Source organism: Rutidosis leptorrhynchoides, chromosome 11 (genome assembly GCF_046630445.1).
Source record: "Rutidosis leptorrhynchoides isolate AG116_Rl617_1_P2 chromosome 11, CSIRO_AGI_Rlap_v1, whole genome shotgun sequence".
NCBI classification, from domain to species: Eukaryota; Viridiplantae; Streptophyta; class Magnoliopsida; order Asterales; family Asteraceae; genus Rutidosis; species Rutidosis leptorrhynchoides.
Window position 1 is genome coordinate 171763432 of NC_092343.1, and position 20902 is coordinate 171784333.

Genomic DNA, 20902 nt, shown 5'->3' on the forward strand with positions numbered 1-20902 from the left:
TTGTCATTTCACAAATATTTATTCTCAAAAGAAATTCTACGCTGGTAGTATATTAGGTTCAATGTTTTCTAATCATGGATTAATATTTCGTTGGATGATGTTAGCACATTTGATTGGCAAGGTAAATTTTACCATAATACTAAATGGTGTAATGTTAGCCCATTTGATTGGCTAAGTAAATTACTGTCGATTTATCATTTCACTAATATTTTTTCTCAAAAGAATTAGGTTCAATGTTTTCTAATCATGGAGTAATATTTTCGTTGGATGATGTTAGCACATTTGATTGGCAAGGTAAATTACTATAAATTTGTCATTTCATAAATATTTTTTCTCAAAAAAAATTCTAGGGTCGTAATAAACTAAGTTTCGATATTTTCTAACCATGGGTAATATTTGGATAGTTTATTATTATTATTATTATTATTATTATTATTATTATTATTATTATTATTATTATTATTATTATTATTATTATTATTATTATTATTATTATTATTATTATTATTATTATTATTATTATTATTATTATGTAATGGCACAAATAAAAGAAAGTTGAATATTTTCATAAAGTATTATATAATAAAAAATAATAAGTTAAAGTTTAATATAAAAGACTTTCTGTTAGCCCATATATCTTAGCCCGTATGTATTATAATTGGACATAGCCCACTTTATATTGTTAGGGTTTATTTCTATATATGTGATTGTAATCTGTATGTATTGTTTAAAGGAAATACACTGCACTATCGTTTGTAGCACTTTCAAAAAGTAATCGAGAAAAATAATTATTAGACGACGAGATGAAGATATTGAAATAGGATCCGCCATATAGGAACAATTGTTATTGTACATGTTTCTTAATAATAGTCGTTTATCCACTTATCACTTTGCTAAAATAACTACACAATTATGCCGCATCCTGGAGACGTTATTACTAGTTTTAATTATGAATTGTATATATGAACACAAAATCACTAGTCAAAATTATAAACGCTTAAAAGTTAAGAATTCTAACAATTTACTTTATGACTTCTTGTTAGACTATAGTTATTTAGCCACATTCTCTATCAGTTGGGCTTAGCCCATTTATTTAACACTGATAGGGTTTTGTTATATATGTGAACTTGTATTATATACGAGAATGATAGGAAAAATAAACGGGAAGTCCGAATGAATGTTTCGTATCATCAACAATCTAATTCACATTCTCCTCTTTCAAGCTCATCTTCCTCCTACTTACTGGGTAGAAGCTCTTTACATGGCCGTCTATCTACTTAACATTCTCCCTTCTTCCGATATCAATCACGACATACCATATTCTCGTCCCTACAAACAAAAACCTAACTATCACAACCTCTGCGTCTTCGACTACATCTGCTATCCCCATCTTAACACCACTAATAAACTCTCTCTCCGCTCCACTCTCTGCATCTTTCTTGGGTATCCGTCTAATCACCGGGGATATCGATGCCTTGACCTGACTACCGAAAAACATCTTATCTCGTGGCGTCACCTTTGGTGACACCTCTTTCCCCTTCGGATCCATGACACCCACTCAACCACCATGTTATGACTTCCTGGATCCTCCATCAAAATCTCTTTGATATCGCATAAAAAGTCAGTTTCATTTGTCGTGGAACAAGGTCAGCAGAGCGGGTCTCAACAGGTATTGCGGTGATTTTTTATTTATAATTGTGATGCCTAAATATACTTTTTCTTTTCTTAAAGGGTCGAAAGAGTAAGGTGACCGAGGGCCGTGGTTTTTGAATGGTTAAGCGAACTGAATGTGTTAGATCTAAAATAGATATGGATTGTTGTTGTAATGTGCTAGTATAAATAGCCCTTAGCTAGCTTAGAGATTAAGCTTTTCCCCTCACTTGTAACCATACCCCTCACACACCCTCTCCCAATTCCTTAATCACTTGTAGTCCTTCCATTTTATGAATTTTGGCACTATGATGAATGTCAATCACTGTTCTGATCTATTCTATTCAGTTTATCTTCATCATAACCACAGTTCACAAACATACACATATACGATATAGATGCATACTCTCTGATCTTTCATCATATAACCTAGAACACGAATTCAAGCTAAATTCAATCTTTACACGTGGTATCATAGCTTAAGTAGCTAGAGTACATTGATCCAGATCAAATTCGTGTTCAAATTCGATAAGAAAATTCATTTTTCATATTTTTCAACTTTTGAAATGATTTTGGCGGTTTATGATTTTATAATGTTTTGATGATTTATGTAACTGTATAAAGCTTCATGGTCATCTAATAAACTTCGATCCAAATTTCAGAAGTTAATTCCTATAAACGAGCTTGATGATGCAGCGGTGTATACGAAATAGATTATATTTTATTACAAAATACTATTAAATACGATACAATTTACACAAGTTTTAATTATTTATATAGATGGGATATACCTAAACCTTGCTACAACACTTATAGGCAGTGTACCTAATCGTAGAGTAGTGTAGTTTTTAGTAAGTCCGGTTCGTTCCACAGGGAGCTAGTGATTACGTACTATATTTTTAACAATTATATTTATATAAAATATATATATAATTATATATAGTAATATTATTATATAAAAGGGGGGTTTTACCATTTAATGACCGGTTTGTCGATTTTATGTTTTTAAGCGTAAAGATAAATGACAATAATTAAGTGCGTAAAATAAATAACAATATTTAAATGACGATATATAAAATTGCGATAAATAAAATGACAATAAATAAAATGTAAATAAAAGTACGATGAGAAATATAATAAAAGAATTATGCTTATTTAAACTTCCGTAATCATGATGTTTGACGTTTTGATTTTAATTAATTATTACCCGTGTTAATTGTCTTTTGTCCTGATTTATTTGATACTTATCTAGTTTTTGTCCATAATAGTCCATCGGTCATAATTATAAAATGCTCGTCAAATTAACCTTATTCCCGAAGTCAAATATTCTAACTAATTAGGGATTTAGACTGTAACAAGGTTTTAATACTTTGTTAATAATTACACCAGGTTATCGACTTCGTGTAATCCAAAGTTTTAATACTTTGTTAACAATTACACCAATTACCCTTGTATGTAATCTACCTCTGTTTTAATTAGTCCATGATACATTAATTTATTCACTTGGCCATAATGAATAATCAATTACCCAATCCAATTGATTAATTAAATGATTGTAAACGATGTCGTATAAACGTCACTAAATAGGACATTCGTAATCAATTTAATAATTATTACATTAACTAATTTGAAGACAGGTTCGACAGGTTCCAATGAGTTGTCATTCAATTAGACAATACCCCCTACCTATTAATAGTCAATAATCCAATGTTCACAAGTGTCGGTCTTTTGTCCAAACCCTAATTATGGTACAAAATCCAATAACCCCGTCTTAATATTTAGCCCAACATCACGATTACTTCGGCTCAAATAAGCATAATAATAACTTAGTTATGAGACATTAATTTAAAAAGGAAGAACATAGCTTACAGTGATTATTAATCGCGTAGCGTTACACGGACAGAGTTTCGACTTTAAAACCCGTAAAACATTTCTTACAATAACCTAAATTATTATTAATCTTAAATTAAACTTTAATATTAATTATAAAAAATATATATATATATATATATATATATATATATATATATATATATATATATATATATATATATATATATATATATATATATATATATCGTATATAGATCGAGAGATTGAGTGAAAAAGGGGTGCATGAATCGAGCAGAATTCGTTGGCTATTATAGGCCAAATTGTGTCCAGCTGCTCCGCGATTGCGATGAAAACAAGGCAGGTGGCTCCGCGATCGTGGAGGTCTTCTTTCCAGCTCATCAAGGTGAATTAAATGTGGGCGGCTTATAAATATAATATATATATATATATATATATATATATATATATATATATATATATATATATATATATATATATATATATATATATATATATATATATATATTATATTCTTGTGCATAGTTGACTTGTAATTTTAGCTCCGTTAAGTTGTACTTTGATACTCGGTTTTAGTCTCGATTCCGGATTTTCGAACGTCTTTTCGTACGCTTTAATATCTTGTACTTTATGTTTCGCAATTTGTAATTTGCACAAAAAATTATTTTCCTTAACTCCCAAAATTCGCGCAAGTCTTTAACTCAATTTTAGTGGCACTTTTGAATGCGCTATGGCTTTAGTGGCACTTTTCAAGCTTTAGTGGCACTTTTTCTTCAATTCTTTAATCTTCGTGCTTCGTCTTTACATTTATTTATTTAAACGATTACAACTTAAAAATAGAACAATTACAACTAAAAACTTACATATTGGGATGATATTGCGACTAAATATATGTTCGTTTGGAGCAATATCAGAGCTTCATTTTTAAAAAATTTTAGTTCAAAAAATATTAGGTCACAGATCGAATTCGTGTGATCAATTCATGTGTTATTTTGAAAGAGTAAAATTGCAGAAGTGTTAGGAATTAACACACGAAGCTATTCGCAGTTTTTCACATCCAAATTCGTATTTTTGATCTAACTCCGCCATAGCTTCGCCACACACCACCGTAATAAACTTTTCCTGTCACCGGAGTTCTAACAGACAACAAGAATTATAACCGTGACCTTATGTAACCGTATCAAACCTTATCAATTCTGTTGACATTTGTTTATGTAATAGTTTAGTGGCGTACGGTTTTAATGATGTAATGTTTAGTATTTACCTTTTATTACTATGGTAACTATTGTAAGTGTTGTAACATGGGAGGTTATCATATATAAATAACCTCCACACCTCTTTTGTAAACTAGTTATCATATGTTACACTTTATCACTTATATTATTCTCTCAAGTGTTCTTGCATAACTCATACTCTAACCAACTCAAACACATAGAAACCGGTCGATCTAGGCATCTATAGGGACTAACAATTGGTATCAGAGCGTGACTTGCTATCTTGCTTGTAGATCCAAGGAGTGACGCCTATTGATTCGTGTTTTTGAAGTGTTTATTGTTCTTCGGTTTAGGTATCTCATTTACTCGACTTGTTCATCATTTCTCTGCCTGATTTGCTTAATATACTGATTTTTCAAGCTTAATATATGTTAATCTTGCATGTTTAAAATGATTCGAATTCATAATATTACAGATTGTTAAAGATTGGAAAAGGTTATGTGTAGAAGCTTGATAATCTGTATTTAACTTTAAGAAATGTGTAGGGTTAATTAATTACTTCTTAATACTCGATGTATATGTTAAAAATGACTGCACTACATGATGATTTATGTTAAAACAATCTTGTTATCCTTGTTCATGCACTCAAAAACCATGTTTCTGCTGCTATGCTTATCTTACTAATATTTGTATGCTTATAACATGTTTTATTCGAAGTTTTATTGTTCAAATGTGCTCAATCTGTGCTAAAATCGCCTAAAAAGTGTTAATCATACTAGATTCATTAAGGTTTAGTCATCACATCTTGTTGAATTTGCCTTAAACACCTTGATTTTCCTGAGTTTTGTTAAAATTGGTATGCTCGAAAACCCCATCCGGGTTTGACATTGCTCGAATACCACTCTGGTTTTACTGAAAACAGTAAAACCCTAAGGTTTTGCTCGAAAACCAGTGGTTTGACCCACGTAGTTGACTGAGATTTTGGCTCTAAGTTTTGGACCATTGGACAATACCCACCGAAATCTCTTTTACCCTTTAGTTTTTAGGTTGAAAAGGACATGTCCTTGACATAATCCCTTGATTTATGTCATAAAGGACAATAGACTTGTCCTTGTGTGCACAGAACCTTGTACTAAACTGTAAGCATTCACGTGCAAAGGGTTTTTCGGTCAAAGAAATCAAACATTTAAAAGGTTTGAATTTAACTAAGTCATTCTCAGACAACCTGCTCGAAAATAGTGTGACAATATGTAACCTCTGCTCGAAAACAGTTCAAAATCTTGAACAATTGCTCTAAAACAGTGTCAAACTTTCAAAAAGTGTCAAGGAAATTGTCATTTATTTGCTCGAAAACTGTGCTCGAAAATCCCAGTCTGCACAAAAATCTTGCTCGAAATCCTATGACTGCTCGAAAACTTTCCTGAAAACTTTTGTGTTTGTCCTTTTCTGCTCGAAAAGTTGACTGATTAGAAAACTTGGTTTTGCTCGAAAACCACCTTATTTTGAAGGTTTGGTTTTGCTTGAAACCCTAGTTGTCTACTCTAAAATCAAGTTTTGCTCAAATATTTAGGTGCTCTAAAATTTTTTTTGCTCTAGAACCAGATTAGTGCTCGAATACCTTGATTGCTCTAGAACTTGGATAGTGCCCTAATACTTTTTCTGCTCTAGAACTAGATTAGTGCTCGAATACCTTGTCTGCTTGAGAACTAGGTAGTGCTCGAATATTTTATGCTCAAAAACTAGTAAGTGGCTGAATATCTTTTTGCTCGAAATCTTGAATTGTGCTCGAAATTCTCTTCTGCTCAAAAAAACCTAACCTTGCTCGAAAATCTTGTCTTTCTTGAAATTTGGCTTTGCTCAAAAACTAGTTTGTCTCATAAAAGTGGTTTTACACCAAAACCCTAATTTCATCACCTGAAACACTTAACCCTCACTGCTCAAAATCTTATCTTGACAATATCATTTGAACCTCTGATTTCTTGTTCCACTCTCTTTCCACTCTTAGTTAAAATGGCTACTGGAAACCGTGATGCTTTGGTCGTGGGCTCATATACCCGTCCTCTCATGCTGTTTGAGGGACTGTTTGACGAATGGAAAGGAAGATTTGACAACTTCATCAATGGAAAGGGAGAACAAACCAAAAACCTTTGGGACTCATTCCTCAATGGACCTAAGGTCTTTCTTCATCCTGAAACCGGTGTGGCTCTAAAACCCTATGAACTTCAGGGTGAAGATGCCAAGAGATCTCAAGCCGACGTTGATTCCAGGTCTATCATCATGCAAGCCCTTCCCCACAACATGTACAAATCCGCTAGCTCCCTAAAATCTGAAAAAGAACTTCTAGATGAAATCACTCGTCAACAGGAAGGATATAGCCAATCCGACCAAACAAAACTTGATATTGCTCTAGCCATGTATGAGGACTATCATCAGAAACCCGATGAAATGCTGAAGGACTATTACAGACGCTTTTGTGAAGTCATCAATGAGCTGAAAAAGGTCGGAGTGAACAAAGACAATCAGGAGCTAAACATGAAATTCCTGAAAAAGCTCAATGCAACCTGGACACCATATGGAAACAACTTCCGTGCTACTAAGAACACCAAGAAGTACAACATTCATGAAGTTGTAGGCAAACTAATGAACCACCAAGTGGGTGTTCAAGCTGTTCAAGACTCCAAAACAAACCCTGTTGGAACCAGTGATCCAATGGCTCTGTACGTAAACAAAAGCTCTAATAAAGCTATTCCCAGCCGCTCCACCTCACTCAAACCAAAACAAACTATGTCATCTGATGAAGACACATACTCTGATGTCGATGAAGAACATCGGGACCTCGTCAAAGCTGCTGCAATGTTCAGCAAGCAGCTAAGTCTCAGGAGATCATCTAGCAGTTTCAGCAAAAACAACAACAATCGAACCTCATCCAGCTACTCGTACTACAAAAAGCCTGAAACTGCAATTACCCAGTACCGAGTCCCTGACAATAAGGACTCTGATAATGTATGTTACAATTGTGGTAAAACAGGTCAATTTGCTCGAGAATGTAGACTACCCAGACGAAAGGATGCTGAGTACTACAAGAAAAAAATGTTACTCGCACAAGATGTTGAAAAGTGGAAGGTCCTCAAAGCTTCAGATGATGTTTGGCAAAGCTGGTCGGACAGTGAACTGGAGCCGGAACGTGCCAATATGGTCAAACTAACCAACATGTCCTGTGCACCTGATCAAATTTCTTCCGATGATGAGGAAGAGGTACAACTATACACTGATATAACTCATGAATATTATAACTCTGTAAATGACAATTCTGAACTTATATATGATGTACTGCATGCTCCCTCGGAAACTCCTAGTATTCAAAACCTTAACCCACCAATCCAATCTAATGTGCCCATTAGTACTGAACCCGCCTCTAGCAGTCAAAATAGAGTGTTCCGTGCACTGCCTGATATGTATATTGACGACTTTGCTAAAATGAGTAAAGACCTTAGATCCTTTGCTAGTCAAACTAGTGGACTACAAAATGAGAATCATAGGTTAAAAGCTGAATTGAAATCAAAGTGTCAAACAATGCATATCTGAACCTTCAGTAGGATCTAGCTGAAAAGGTAGCACAACTAAAAGAGCTAAAATCTAGTGTGAAACCTCTACGCATAGAAAGAACAGTCTTTAAGTTAAGGAGTGACGTTCTTAGTGAGAAAATTGACAACATAGAGAAAGAAATAAAGAAACTCACTGACTCTAAGAAAACTCTTCTAGATACCTTAGAGCAAAAGATAAGAGATCCCTTACATGACCTTGCTAAGAAAACCTCTGAATGTTCTAAACTAGCTGCAAATAACCTAGAACTACAAACACATCTAGGTCAACTTGAAGAAAAACTATATAGAACCGAACAGTCTAAGATTGTATTAGCTGGTCACATCTCCAATCAAACCCTATTTATGAATCGACCAAAGGACTTCTTCTGTGAGAACAAAGGATTAGGTTTTGAGAATCCTCTCACCCTGACCAATATGGCCAAAGCTGAGCCCAGTTTGTATGATAGTAGATACATAAAGATTGGCGTACCCGCACGACTCACATTTGCTTCTAATAGTGATATTGAAGAGGCATTGGCTAAAAGATCAACCAAAATGAAACAAGAAATTGCTTTAATCTATGATAAAATCAACGCTCTTTACTTGAAAAAGAAAAACTCATTTTCACATGAGAGCATACTTGATATGTTCAATAAGAGTGAAAGTTCATAAGGTCAAAAACGTATTGTCTATCTACCAACTTTGGTTTTAGAAAAATACATCATTGGTTTAGAAAAGGAACTTGATGAAAACAAAATGAAATCTTTTGACAATGAACTTAAGTTTCAATTGATCATAAAAGCCCTGCAACACCAAATATCACTTAATGAGTCAACCAATGACCGTCTTGTATACAATGTACATCAACTTGAAAAACAGATTGCCAGTCAAGCGACCACTTTCTGTGAAATGATCTCAAAGGCCAAAGACACACGTGGACCATAACCCTGTAAACTGAATGACTCTCTCACTGAAGAGTCATCAAATGCCCTCATTGAGTAACTAAGGGAAGAAATCATTGAATTTAAAACTTGAACTAAAAGCCTCTAGAAAACATGTTGAACTTATTGAAAAGGACAACATTGATTTACAAGTGAAAGTTTTAATGAAACGTGACAGTGAAATAGCTGAGAAAGTTTTTGGCCCTTCTGTCACACTTGATCCTAAACAAAACATGTTACTTCAAAAGGAAACAGAACCAACACAAGAGAGATGTGTACCATGGGTACCTACTTATTCTCAACGAGTTCTTCCCCCACATCACCAAGGTGTTCCTTACACTACTGTAGTGAACTAAAGGAAACCTGTCATTCCATCTGTCACCATTCTAACCTCAGTATCATCAGAAACCTGCAAAGGGTATCAGGTGGTTTAACTAAGACTCAAAAGTGAAATCGTCGCAAACGAGCACAAAAGGCTAGATAATCATTACTTCACAACATGAATCGTTTTCAAACTGAGTCTAAATTTGGTGTTTTAAATTCCACAGGACCTAAACCAAAACAAAGCATTTTGAAAGCATGGAAACCCAAGACTAAAACTATCCAGGCATCATCAAGTCTTGCTTTTCAGTCAGGGTCATTAAAATATATTCGATGTAAAAGACGTCTGTATTTTGGTCACCAAAACCATGATTCGTGTGTTGTAATAAATGTTCAGACTATGTTGAATGAACCATCTGGTGAACTTAATGGTTTAATCTCTCTGCCACTGACTGTATATAAGGAACCTGAGATAACTTGGGTACCTAAAACCTGTGCTTAACTCTGTTTTGCAGGTTATCCTAGCATGTGTTTGGTATTTGGATTCTGGTTGCTCCAGACACATGACTGGCGATAAATCCGTGTTGACAAACTATGTCGACAAGTTCTTAGGTACTGTTCGCTTTGGAAATGATGAAATTGCTACAATCGAAGGATATGGAGACTATGTTATGAACGGTGTAACCATCAAGCGGGTGTCTTATGTACGAGGACTTGGATGCTATCTCTTTAGCGTAGTCAATTCTGCGACAGTGATCTCCGAGTGATATTTGAAAGATCCATGTGTTGTGTTCAAACCATGGAGGGCGATGATCTTCTCGTAGGAAAACGTGCATCTACTCTTTATACTCTGGCCATGAAAAACATGCCATTCAAGGTCTCAACCTCTTTGTCTGGTTTCAAAAGCTTCTTCCGAAAGCTCTTGGCTGTGGCATCACCGGATGTTATACCTGCACTTACAGAACCTCAACAAATTAGTTTCCAATAATCTTGTTGATGGTGTTCCACTTATCTCATTTGACACCACCCACATCTGTCCTGCCTGTGCCATGGGAAAGATTCATAAATCCTCTCATAAATCAAAATCCGAACATAACACCGTCAGTCCTTTACAATTGCTACATATGGATCTTTATGGACCCATGCGTGTTTCCAGCCTTGGTGGCCGAAAGTACATTCTGGTAATTATTAATGATTACTCGCGTTACACATGGGTCAAATTCTTAAAAAGTAAATTTGAAACTCCCAAAGTAATCATTGATTTCTTGAAAATGATCCAACTGTCCACCAATAAGATTGTTCAAATTCTCAGAACTGATAACGGCACAGAATTTCAGAATTCAACCCTCAATTCATTTTTTGATCATGACGGTATTACCCATCAAACCTCCGCCGCTCGCACTCTACAACAAAACGGCGTTGCTGAAAGACAAAATCGTACCCTGGTTGAAGCAGCAAGGACAATGCTCGTTTACTCCAAGCTTCCTCCATCCCTTTGGGCTGAAGCTGTCAACACCGCGTACTTCACTCAAAACCGCTCCATCATCAATCGTCGTTTTGACAAAACTCCTTATGAAATTCTTTTTGATCGCCAACCCAATGTGAAGTATTTTCGCATCTTTGGTTGTGTTTGCTATGTTCTAAACGATGAGGACAACCTTGGGAAGTTTGATGTTCGTGGTGATGAAGCCATCTTCATTGGCTATTTACAAGATCGTGTGGCGTACCGTGTCTATAACCGTCGTACTCGCATCATTAAAGAGAGCACGAATGTTAAGTTTGACGAGATGTCTGGAATGGTACTTGGACATAATGGTTTTCGACCTGGTCTCAATCCTTCTACACCTGACTCTCCCTTTCGACATGTTCCACTTACAACCTCGGATGACCTTGATGTGTTATTTGAACCCATTATTCCTCCTACAATTCCAATTCCCGCGTTGGTTTCAGAACCTATTCCCCGTGAATCAATCACAGTTGGTTCTTCTACTCCTGCTGCGGTGGGAGAATCTCCATCTGACAAAAATGATTCATCTGACTTCCTTCTTCTGGATGACCTCGACACTGGAGTGTCCTCTACAAATAATGCTCCTGGTGTCAACTCTCATACCCCTGTAATTGAGACGTCTCCCCTTAAAACTGGTGAAGCTTCTCCCTCAAGTGAAACGAATGTACCCGTGTCAGATGAAACTACTCATCCTGTTCTTCCCATTGATCACAATATAGAAGTACTCGCACCTCTGTGGGAAGAAAATGATACCTATCCTACTATCAATAAGGAACCAACTGGATCGTCATCCTCTTCATATGTTGATACCTCTCTTGACATTGAAACCAACTCTCTTCTTCTGCACACCGCTAAATGGACCATGGATCACCCAATCCATCAAATCATTAGTGATCCAGCTGCTCCTATTCGTACTCGGAATGCCTCTAACAATGAATGCCTATTCTCTTCTTTTCTGAGAAAAATAGAACCCAAGACTGCTCATGAGGCTCTTCAGGATCCCGACTGGTCAATCTCTATGCAAGAGGAAATTCATCAATTTGGCCGTCTTGAAGTATGGGAACTTTTTCCACGTCCATCTGGTAAAACAATCATTGACACACCTCACGGCATTATCATTCGCAACAAAGCACGTCTCGTCACCAAAGGCTACAGACAACAAAAAGGGATTGACTACGATGAAACGCTTTCCCCTGTAGCTCGCCTCGAAGCCATCCGCCTGTTTCTGTCCTATGCTGCTCACAAGCGGTTTATCATCTATCAAATGGACATAAAAACTGCTTTTCTAAAGGGTGTTCTCCAAGAGGAAGTCTATGTCAGTCAACCCGAAGGTTTTGTCAACTCCAAACGTCCCAATCACGTATATCTCCTTTCAAAAGTCCTTTACGGACTCAAACAGGAACCCAGGGCTTGGTATGAAACCTTGACTGCTTTCCTGCCCAAAAACGGTTTCTCCCGCGGAACCATCGACACGACCTTGTTCATCAGAAAACAAAATGAACATACTCTGTTAATTCAAGTCTATGTTGATGATATCATATTCGGTTCCACTTCCCCTGCTCTATGCTATGAATTCTCTGAACTCATGAAAAACAAATTCAAAATGAGCATGCTTGAAGAACTTCATTTCTTTCTGGGATTGGAAGTTAAACAACTCCCAACTGGGTTCTTTATCGGAAAATCTAAGTATATCTCCGATATGTTCAAAAAGTTTAATTTCCACGACATGAAAATCAGCCCTACTCCAATGTCAATCAACAACTCCTTACATGCTGACCTGGACGGACAACCGTTTGATCAAACACTTTACCGAAGCTTGATAGGTTCCTTGTTGTATCTCACTACGAGTAGACCCGATATCATGTTTGCTGTCTGCCTGTGTGCTCGATTTCAAGCTAACCCAAGATATTCCCACTACAAAGCTGTCATGAGAATCTTCAGCTATCTTAAGGGTACCGCTCATCTCAGACTCTGGTATCCCTTCGGGACTGGCTTCAATCTCACGGTATTCGCGGATGCTGATCATGGAGGTGACCAAGTTAATCGAAAAAACACCTCCGGAGGACTTCAATTCCTAGGACGTATGTTAGTCAGTTGATCATCTCGCAAACAAACTGCATATCACTTTCTACTGCTGAATCTGAGTACATTGCAGCCGCAAGTTGTTACTCCCAAGTACTGTGGATACAAACCCAACTGCTTAACTACGGATTCATATTCCACAAAATCCCGATCTATTGTGACTCTCAGAGTGCCATTGCTATTACCAGCAACCCTGTTCATCACTCTATAACCAAACACATTGATATTCGCTACCACTTCATAAAGGATCATGTTGAGAAAGGAAATGTTGAACTATACTTTGTCCCCACTAAAAACCAACTGGCTGACTTACTTACCAAGGCCTTAGATGAATCCACGTTCAAATACCTGGTTGGTAAAATTGGCATGGTGGATTTCTCTACCATCTAGAATCATGGCAAATGCTTAGGGGGAGTGATGCACTTGTCTAGGGGGAGTATTGTGTTTTTCAAAATCTGATGTATCACATTTTGAGGGGGAGATGAGAAAAATGGCTCTCACATAAATTACAGTGTGAGACCCAGTGTCATAATATGAATTTCCAAATCTAAACTGACTTTTACACAAATAACAGTATGAAACTCGCATTTTCAAACATAACTCTCCTAAAATCCGCAACTTTCTAGGGGGAGTTAAGATTAAAATGTCAGCAATGACGGAGGATGTGTCCTAGTGACTGCCTCAGGAGGATGTGTCTAAATGACTGCCCCAAACCAAACAGTCAGCAATGATGGAGGATGTGTCCCCGTGAATGTCTCAAGAGGATGTGTCTAAATGACTGCCTCAAAACCATAGTCAATAAATGAGGGAGGATGTGTCCTAGTGACTGTCTAAAGAGGATGTGTCTAAATGACTGCCTCATGGTTCCCGAACTCAAAAGTTGTAAAACCTGAGAAAATTAAACTTTCAAAAATAATTAAAGTTTAAATTTTAACTTGGTTATTTCACAGAATTTCTTAAAATTCTTAAGGTTTTCGAGCTGTCCCAAAATCCCATTAAATCAAATCTGCTCGAAAAACTGAATGTTTTCGAGCAAGTTCAAATACTGAATGTTTTCGAGCAATAGTAACTTAAACTCTAAATTTTCGAGTAATGTTTTGAATTTTAGTGGTTTTCGAGTAAGTTTGACTGAAATTGAAACTTTTTAGTCATCGAGTGGCTAGAAAAGAATAAAAGTTTACTTTTACTCCCATCACTTTCAAATCTTATTCTCAAAATCACAAACCAACTTGCTCTCAAAGAGAAACACCATCAACACTGTTCATCGTCCCCAACCTTACTCTCATTTGGTATTTTTTTTTCTTAATTTGTGTGTTTACATCTCAATAGATTATTTATCTAGGAAATAAATGCAATCTGTAAGCAACTAATGGTGAAATTAATACCATGATTTGTATGTTCTTCGATTAATCTATGTTTTACTTCACAAAGGGGTTCGAACCCTCGAACTGAAAACTGACATGATTATGCTTAATACTGTAAAATTGTTAGTTGAATTGACTTAGGGTTCCTGCTATATGTTGATTAGAACATTTTTATTTGTATTAATCACTCTCAGATGCTTACCTCAATTCGATTACAAAAAGGAGATGAAACTAGGGTTCTTAACTTAGTATGGATTTAACTGGTATTTGAACATGTTCACATGCTTAATAAGTTAGGATTGCTGTCAATTTAACACCTTAAAGTTGATTTTAACATGATTTGTTGATTTATTTCCTTAACTTTCATGGGTGCTCAAACAGACATAGTGCTCGAAAACTTCATATTTTCGAGCGCTCGAAAATCTTTGCTGCTCGAATACTTTATGTGTGAAAACCTTGACTGAAAATTTTGTGAATGCTCGAAAAACTACCTGCTCGAAAAACTACCTGCTCAAAAAGTCCAAATGTACGAAAACTCCTTTGCTCGAAAGTTTCTTTGCTCGAAAACCAAGTTTTGCTCGAAAAACTCTTCTGTCCAAAATTTGCTAAGTGTTGGTGCTTTTTAAAAGAACTTTGAGAAATTTTAATTGAAATAATTAAATGATTTTGTCACTATTTTCACAAAAACACCATATGAACTGTGTTTTAACTAACCATGCTCATGATACAACAGCAATGTCGAACAATGCCTTTTTCACCGAAGATATCCCTACTCCATGTGACTACTGGATCCCCATATTACTAAACCACTCGATGCACAATGTATTCACTGAGTTCATGCATTCTTCAGAACATCAGCTTCTTTTGATGCGGGACACTATGACATACCACCCACCTGTTGACGATGCACCTGATTACTTTTTCTTTCTAGCCTCTCAGAATCCTGATCGGAGAGTTTCTTTCACCCTAACCGACATGAGATGAATCTTAGGCATTCCCGAAAGAGCACAATATGATGAATTACCCTCCAAGAATGAGATGCTTGCTGCCGTACAACAACTTGGATACGAAGGAGAGGTTACAAAGATATGAGCCTTCAAAAAGCAACGTATGGCACAACGATGGGCTGTGTTGTACACTTTCATAAATCGGTGTTTCAATCTGATGCAGACTGGATCCGATCACATCACCATATTCCCATTAAAGATCTTCGTTGGAATCGTGTTTCTGCCAACTGCTGACTTTGGCCAAGTCATCTGGGATAGCATGATAGAATTTCACTCAACACCTCTCCTATCATATATTCAATTCCAGAGATTCTACGCCAAAATACTTTCAGCCATAATCGATGCCAGCAATAAAACTCCCGACCCTATCCCTAGAGATCTGGTTGAACCACTTGTAGAGCAGGAACCTATCTCATTTATTCAAAGGAGAATAGGATCCAAGAATGTACAAGCTCAACTCATACCTGCTCACTGTAGTGACCCGAACTTTTCCATGTTTATATATATTAATTAAGTTGATATTTACATGACTAAATGTTTCCAACATGTTAAGCAATCAAACTTATTAAGACTTGATTAATTGAAATAGGTTTCATATAGACAATTGACCACCCAAGTTGACCGGTGATTCACGAACGTTAAAACTTGTAAAAAAACTATACGATAACATATATATGGTTATATATATAGTTAACATGATTTTATTATAAGTAAGTATCTTATTAGGTATTTTAATAGTGAGTTATATACATAAAAATGAGACTATTAAATTAAGAAACTCGAAAACGATATATATAACGATTATCGTTATAACAACGTCTTACTAGGTACATATGAATCATATTAAGATATTGATACACTTGGTTAATTATGTTAAATGATAAGTAAATATATCATTAAGTGTATTAACAATGAACTACATATGTAAAAATAAGACTACTAACTTAATGATTTCGAAACGAGACATATATGTAACGATTATCGTTGTAACGACATTTAACTGTATATATATCATACTAAGATATATTATATATCATAATATCATGATAATGTAACAATTTAAAATCTCATTTGATATAATAAACAATGAGTTAACAACATTTAACAAGATCGTTAACCTAAAGGTTTCAAAACAACATTTACATGTAACGACTAACGATGACTTAACAACTCAGTTAAAATGTATATACATGTAGTGTTTTAATATGTATTCATACACTTTTGAAAGACTTCAAGACACTTATCAAAATACTTCTACTTAACAAAAATGCTTACAATTACATCCTCGTTCAGTTTCATCAACAATTCTACTCGTATGCACTCGTATTCGTACTCGTACAATACACAGCTTTTAGATGTATGTACTATTGGTATATACACTTCAATGATCAGCTCTTAGCAGCCCATGTGAGTCACCTAACACAGGTGGGAACCATAATTTGGCAACTAGCATGAAATATCTCATAAAATTACAAAAATATGAGTAATCATTCATGACTTATTTACATGAAAACAAAATTACATATCATTTATATCTAATCCATATACCAACGACCAAAAATACCTACAAACACTTTCATTCTTCAATTTTATTCATCTAATTGATCTCTCTCAAGTTCCATCTTCATGTTCTAAGTATTCTTCATAAATTCCATAAGTATAGTTTCATAAAAATCAAGAATACTTCCAAGTTTGCAAGTCTACTTTCAAGCTTTCTAATCCATTCCAAGTAATCATCTAAGATCAAGGAACCTTTGTTATTTATAGTAGGTTATCTTTCTAATTCAAGGTAATATTCATATTCAAACTTTGATTCAATTTCTACAACTATAATAATCTTATTTCGAGTGAAAATCTTACTTTAACTGTTTTCGTGTCATGATTCTGCTTCAAGAACTTTCAAGCCATCCAAGGATCCTTTGAAGCTAGATCCATTTTTCTCATTTCCAGTAGTTTTATCCAGAAAACTTGAGGTAGTAATGATGTTCATAACATCATTCGATTCATACATATAAAGCTATCTTATTCGTAGGTTTAAACTTGTAATCACTAGAACATAGTTTAGTTAATTCTAAACTTGTTCGCAAACAAAAGTTAATCCTTCTAACTTGACTTTTAAAATCAACTAAACACATGTTCTATATCTATATGATATGCTAACTTAATGATTTAAAACCAGGAAACACGATGAACACCATAAAATCAGATATACGCCGTCGTAGTGAAACCGGGGGCTGTTTTAGTTTGGATAATTAAAAACTATGATAAACTTTGATTTAAAAGTTGTTCTTCTTGGAAAATGATTTTTCATATAAACATGAAACAATATCCAAAAATCTTGGTCAAACTCAAAGTGAAAGTATGTTTTTCAAAATGGTCATCAAGATGTCGTTCTTTCGACGGAAATGACTACCTCTTTAGTAATTGACATGTAACTTAAGTTTTCGACTATAAACCTATACTTTTTCTGTTTGGATTCTTAAATTAGAGTTCAATATGAAACCATAGAAATTTGATTCACTCAAAACGGATTTAAAATGAAGAAGTTATGGGTTAAACAAGATTGGATATTTTTGATCTTTTTAGCTACGGGAAATGTTCAACAAATCTATACAAATCATATCCTAGCTAACTTATATTGTATTATACATGTATTCTAATATATTATGTAATCTTGAGATACCATAGACATGTATGCAAATGTTTTGACATGTCATATCGACCCATGTATATATATTATTTGAAACAACCATAGACACTCTATATGCAGTAATGTTGGAGTTAGCTATACAGGGTTGAGGTGGATTCCAAAAATATATATACTTTGAGTTGTGATCTAGCCTGAGACGTGTATACACTGGGTCGTAGATTCATTTAAGATAATATATATCGATTTATTTCTGTACATCTAACTGTGGACAACTAGTTGTAGGTTACTAACGAGGACAGCTGACTTAATACACTCAAATCTTTAAAACATAATAAAAATGGTTGTAATTATATTTTGATCATACTTTGATATATATGTACATATTTGGATAGGTTCGTGAATCGATCCGTGGCCAAGTCTTATTTCCGAGGAAGGAAATATCTGTGAAAGTGAGTTATAGTCCCACTTTTAAAATCTAATACTTTTGGGATGAGAATACATGCAGGTTTTATAAATGATTTACAAAATAGACACAAGTAGGTGAAACTACATTCTATGGTTGAATTATCGAAATCGAATATGCTCCTTTTTATTAAGTCTGGTAATCTAAGAATTAGGGAACAGACACCCTAATTGACGCGAATCCTAAAGATAGATCTATTGGGCCTAACAAACCCCATCTAAAGTACCGGATGCTTTAGTACTTCGAAATTTATATCATATCCGAAGGGTGTCCCGGAATGATGGGGGATATTCTTATATATGCATCTTGTTAATGTCGGTTACCAGGTGTTCACCATATGAATGATTTTTATCTCTATGTATGGGATGTGTATTGAAATATGAAATCTTGTGGTCTATTGTTACGATTTGATATATATAGGTTAAACCTATAACTCACCAACATTTTTGTTGACGTTTAAAGCATGTTTATTCTCAGGTGAATACTAAGAGCTTCCGCTGTTGCATACTAAAATATGGACGAGATTTGGAGTCCATGTTTGTATGATATTGTGTAAAAACTGCATTCAAGAAACATATGTCGATGTAATATATTTCTATTGTAAACCATTATGTAATGGTCGTGTGTAAACAGTATATTTTAGATTATCATTATTTGATAATCTACGTAATATTTTTAAAACCTTTATTGATAAAATAAAGATTATGGTTGTTTTAAAAATGAATGCAGCCTTTGAAAAACGTCTCATATAGAGGTCAAAACCTCGCAACGAAATCAATTAATATGGAATGTTTATAATCAATATGAACGGGACATTTCAGTTGGTATCAGAGCGTTGGTCTTAGAGAACCAGAAAATTTGCATTAGTGTGTCTTATCGAGTTTGTTAAGATGCATTAGTGAGTCTGGACTTCGACCGTGTTTTCTTTAAAAATGATTGCTTAACATTTTTGTTGGAAACTATATATTATTAACATGTAAATATTATGTGATATATTAATCTCTTAACATATTTGATATTGGGTGATAGATGTCTACCTCTACCATAAATCCCATTGACTTACCTAATAATAACGAAGAGTCGAATATATATTGGCAAGATTCACAAGTTCCCGAAGAACCGGAAGAAGAGGAAACGGAACCGGAAGAAGAGGAACCGGAAGAAGAGGAACCGGAAGAAGAAGAGGTTCCGAAGGGGGAATAGTAGGAACCACAGAAAACCGGTCAAATAAAAGAAAATCCTCAACCAATGGACCAAAGTTAATAATGGTCAATGGTATTTCCGCTAAGGAAGCAAAATATTAGGAAAATTACCAATTTTTCGATGAATCCGATCCTGATGAGGATTCCGATGATGTTATAGAAATTACCCCGACCCAATTTAATGAGGCAAAAGAAAATAATAAGGAAAAAGGCATCAAAATAGAGAAATCTGATTCCGACCCCGATGAACTTTATATGTACCGTCAACACTCGTATTTTCAATATCGTGACAATAACCCGGGAACCTCTAAACCACCAGGTTTTTCTAAACCAATGTGGAAAATGACGACTCGTATTAGAGGAACATCATATATCCCTAGAAGATTAGGAAAAAGAACCAAGTCCGAAGAAGAAGAAACCAGTGATTCATATTAGAGGGGTGTGAGCATGTTGTGTAATAAATGTATTGTAGTGTGCTTGTACTTTTATGTTCTATGTAAAAATTGCTTGTATTGTTTATTATTACGAATCTAATCCTTGTCTATTTTACAGTATAAAAACAAAATGGACGTTAAGGGTAGACAACCGAATATTTTAGAAGACCTACCAGAGGATATGATTGAGGAAATCTTGTCTAGAGTCGGTCAGAATTCATCAGCACATTTAGTTATGGTGAAATTAACTTGTCAAACATTTGAAAGACTTTCTAGAAATGCCTTAGTTTATAAAAGGCTTTCCTTTGATAGGTGGGGTATATCACATTGAGGAGACCGTAAGTTACGCCGTGTTTTCTTTAAAGCATTAAATGCGGGGAACCCAAATGCAATTTTACGCTACGGGTTAAGAACCTATTTTGACTCAACATATCCCAACATAGGATTTCATGAATTAGAAAGAGCTTCTAACATGCAGCATAAAGAAGCATGTTATGCTTACGGGTTAGTGATGTTCGCTTCTTACCAAGGTGAGAAAAAGAACATCGGATTGCAGCTTTTAAATAAAACTTTCCCACAAGTGACGGATTCGGTAGTTGGGTTGAGAAACAAGGTTTTTAGATTATTACGGG

At 35.1% G+C, this 20902-nt stretch overlaps 1 protein-coding gene across 1 annotated transcript; it reads left to right on the plus strand.

Annotated features, from left to right (window-relative positions):
• The first annotated feature begins 6725 nt into the window (after positions 1-6725).
• LOC139875245 (uncharacterized) lies at positions 6726-8971 on the plus strand. The gene is made up of 2 exons (XM_071862587.1): positions 6726-7970; positions 8312-8971. The coding sequence occupies exons 1-2, from the start codon at positions 6726-6728 to the stop codon at positions 8969-8971; spliced, it is 1905 nt and encodes a 634-aa protein (XP_071718688.1).
• The last annotated feature ends 11931 nt before the right edge of the window (positions 8972-20902 follow it).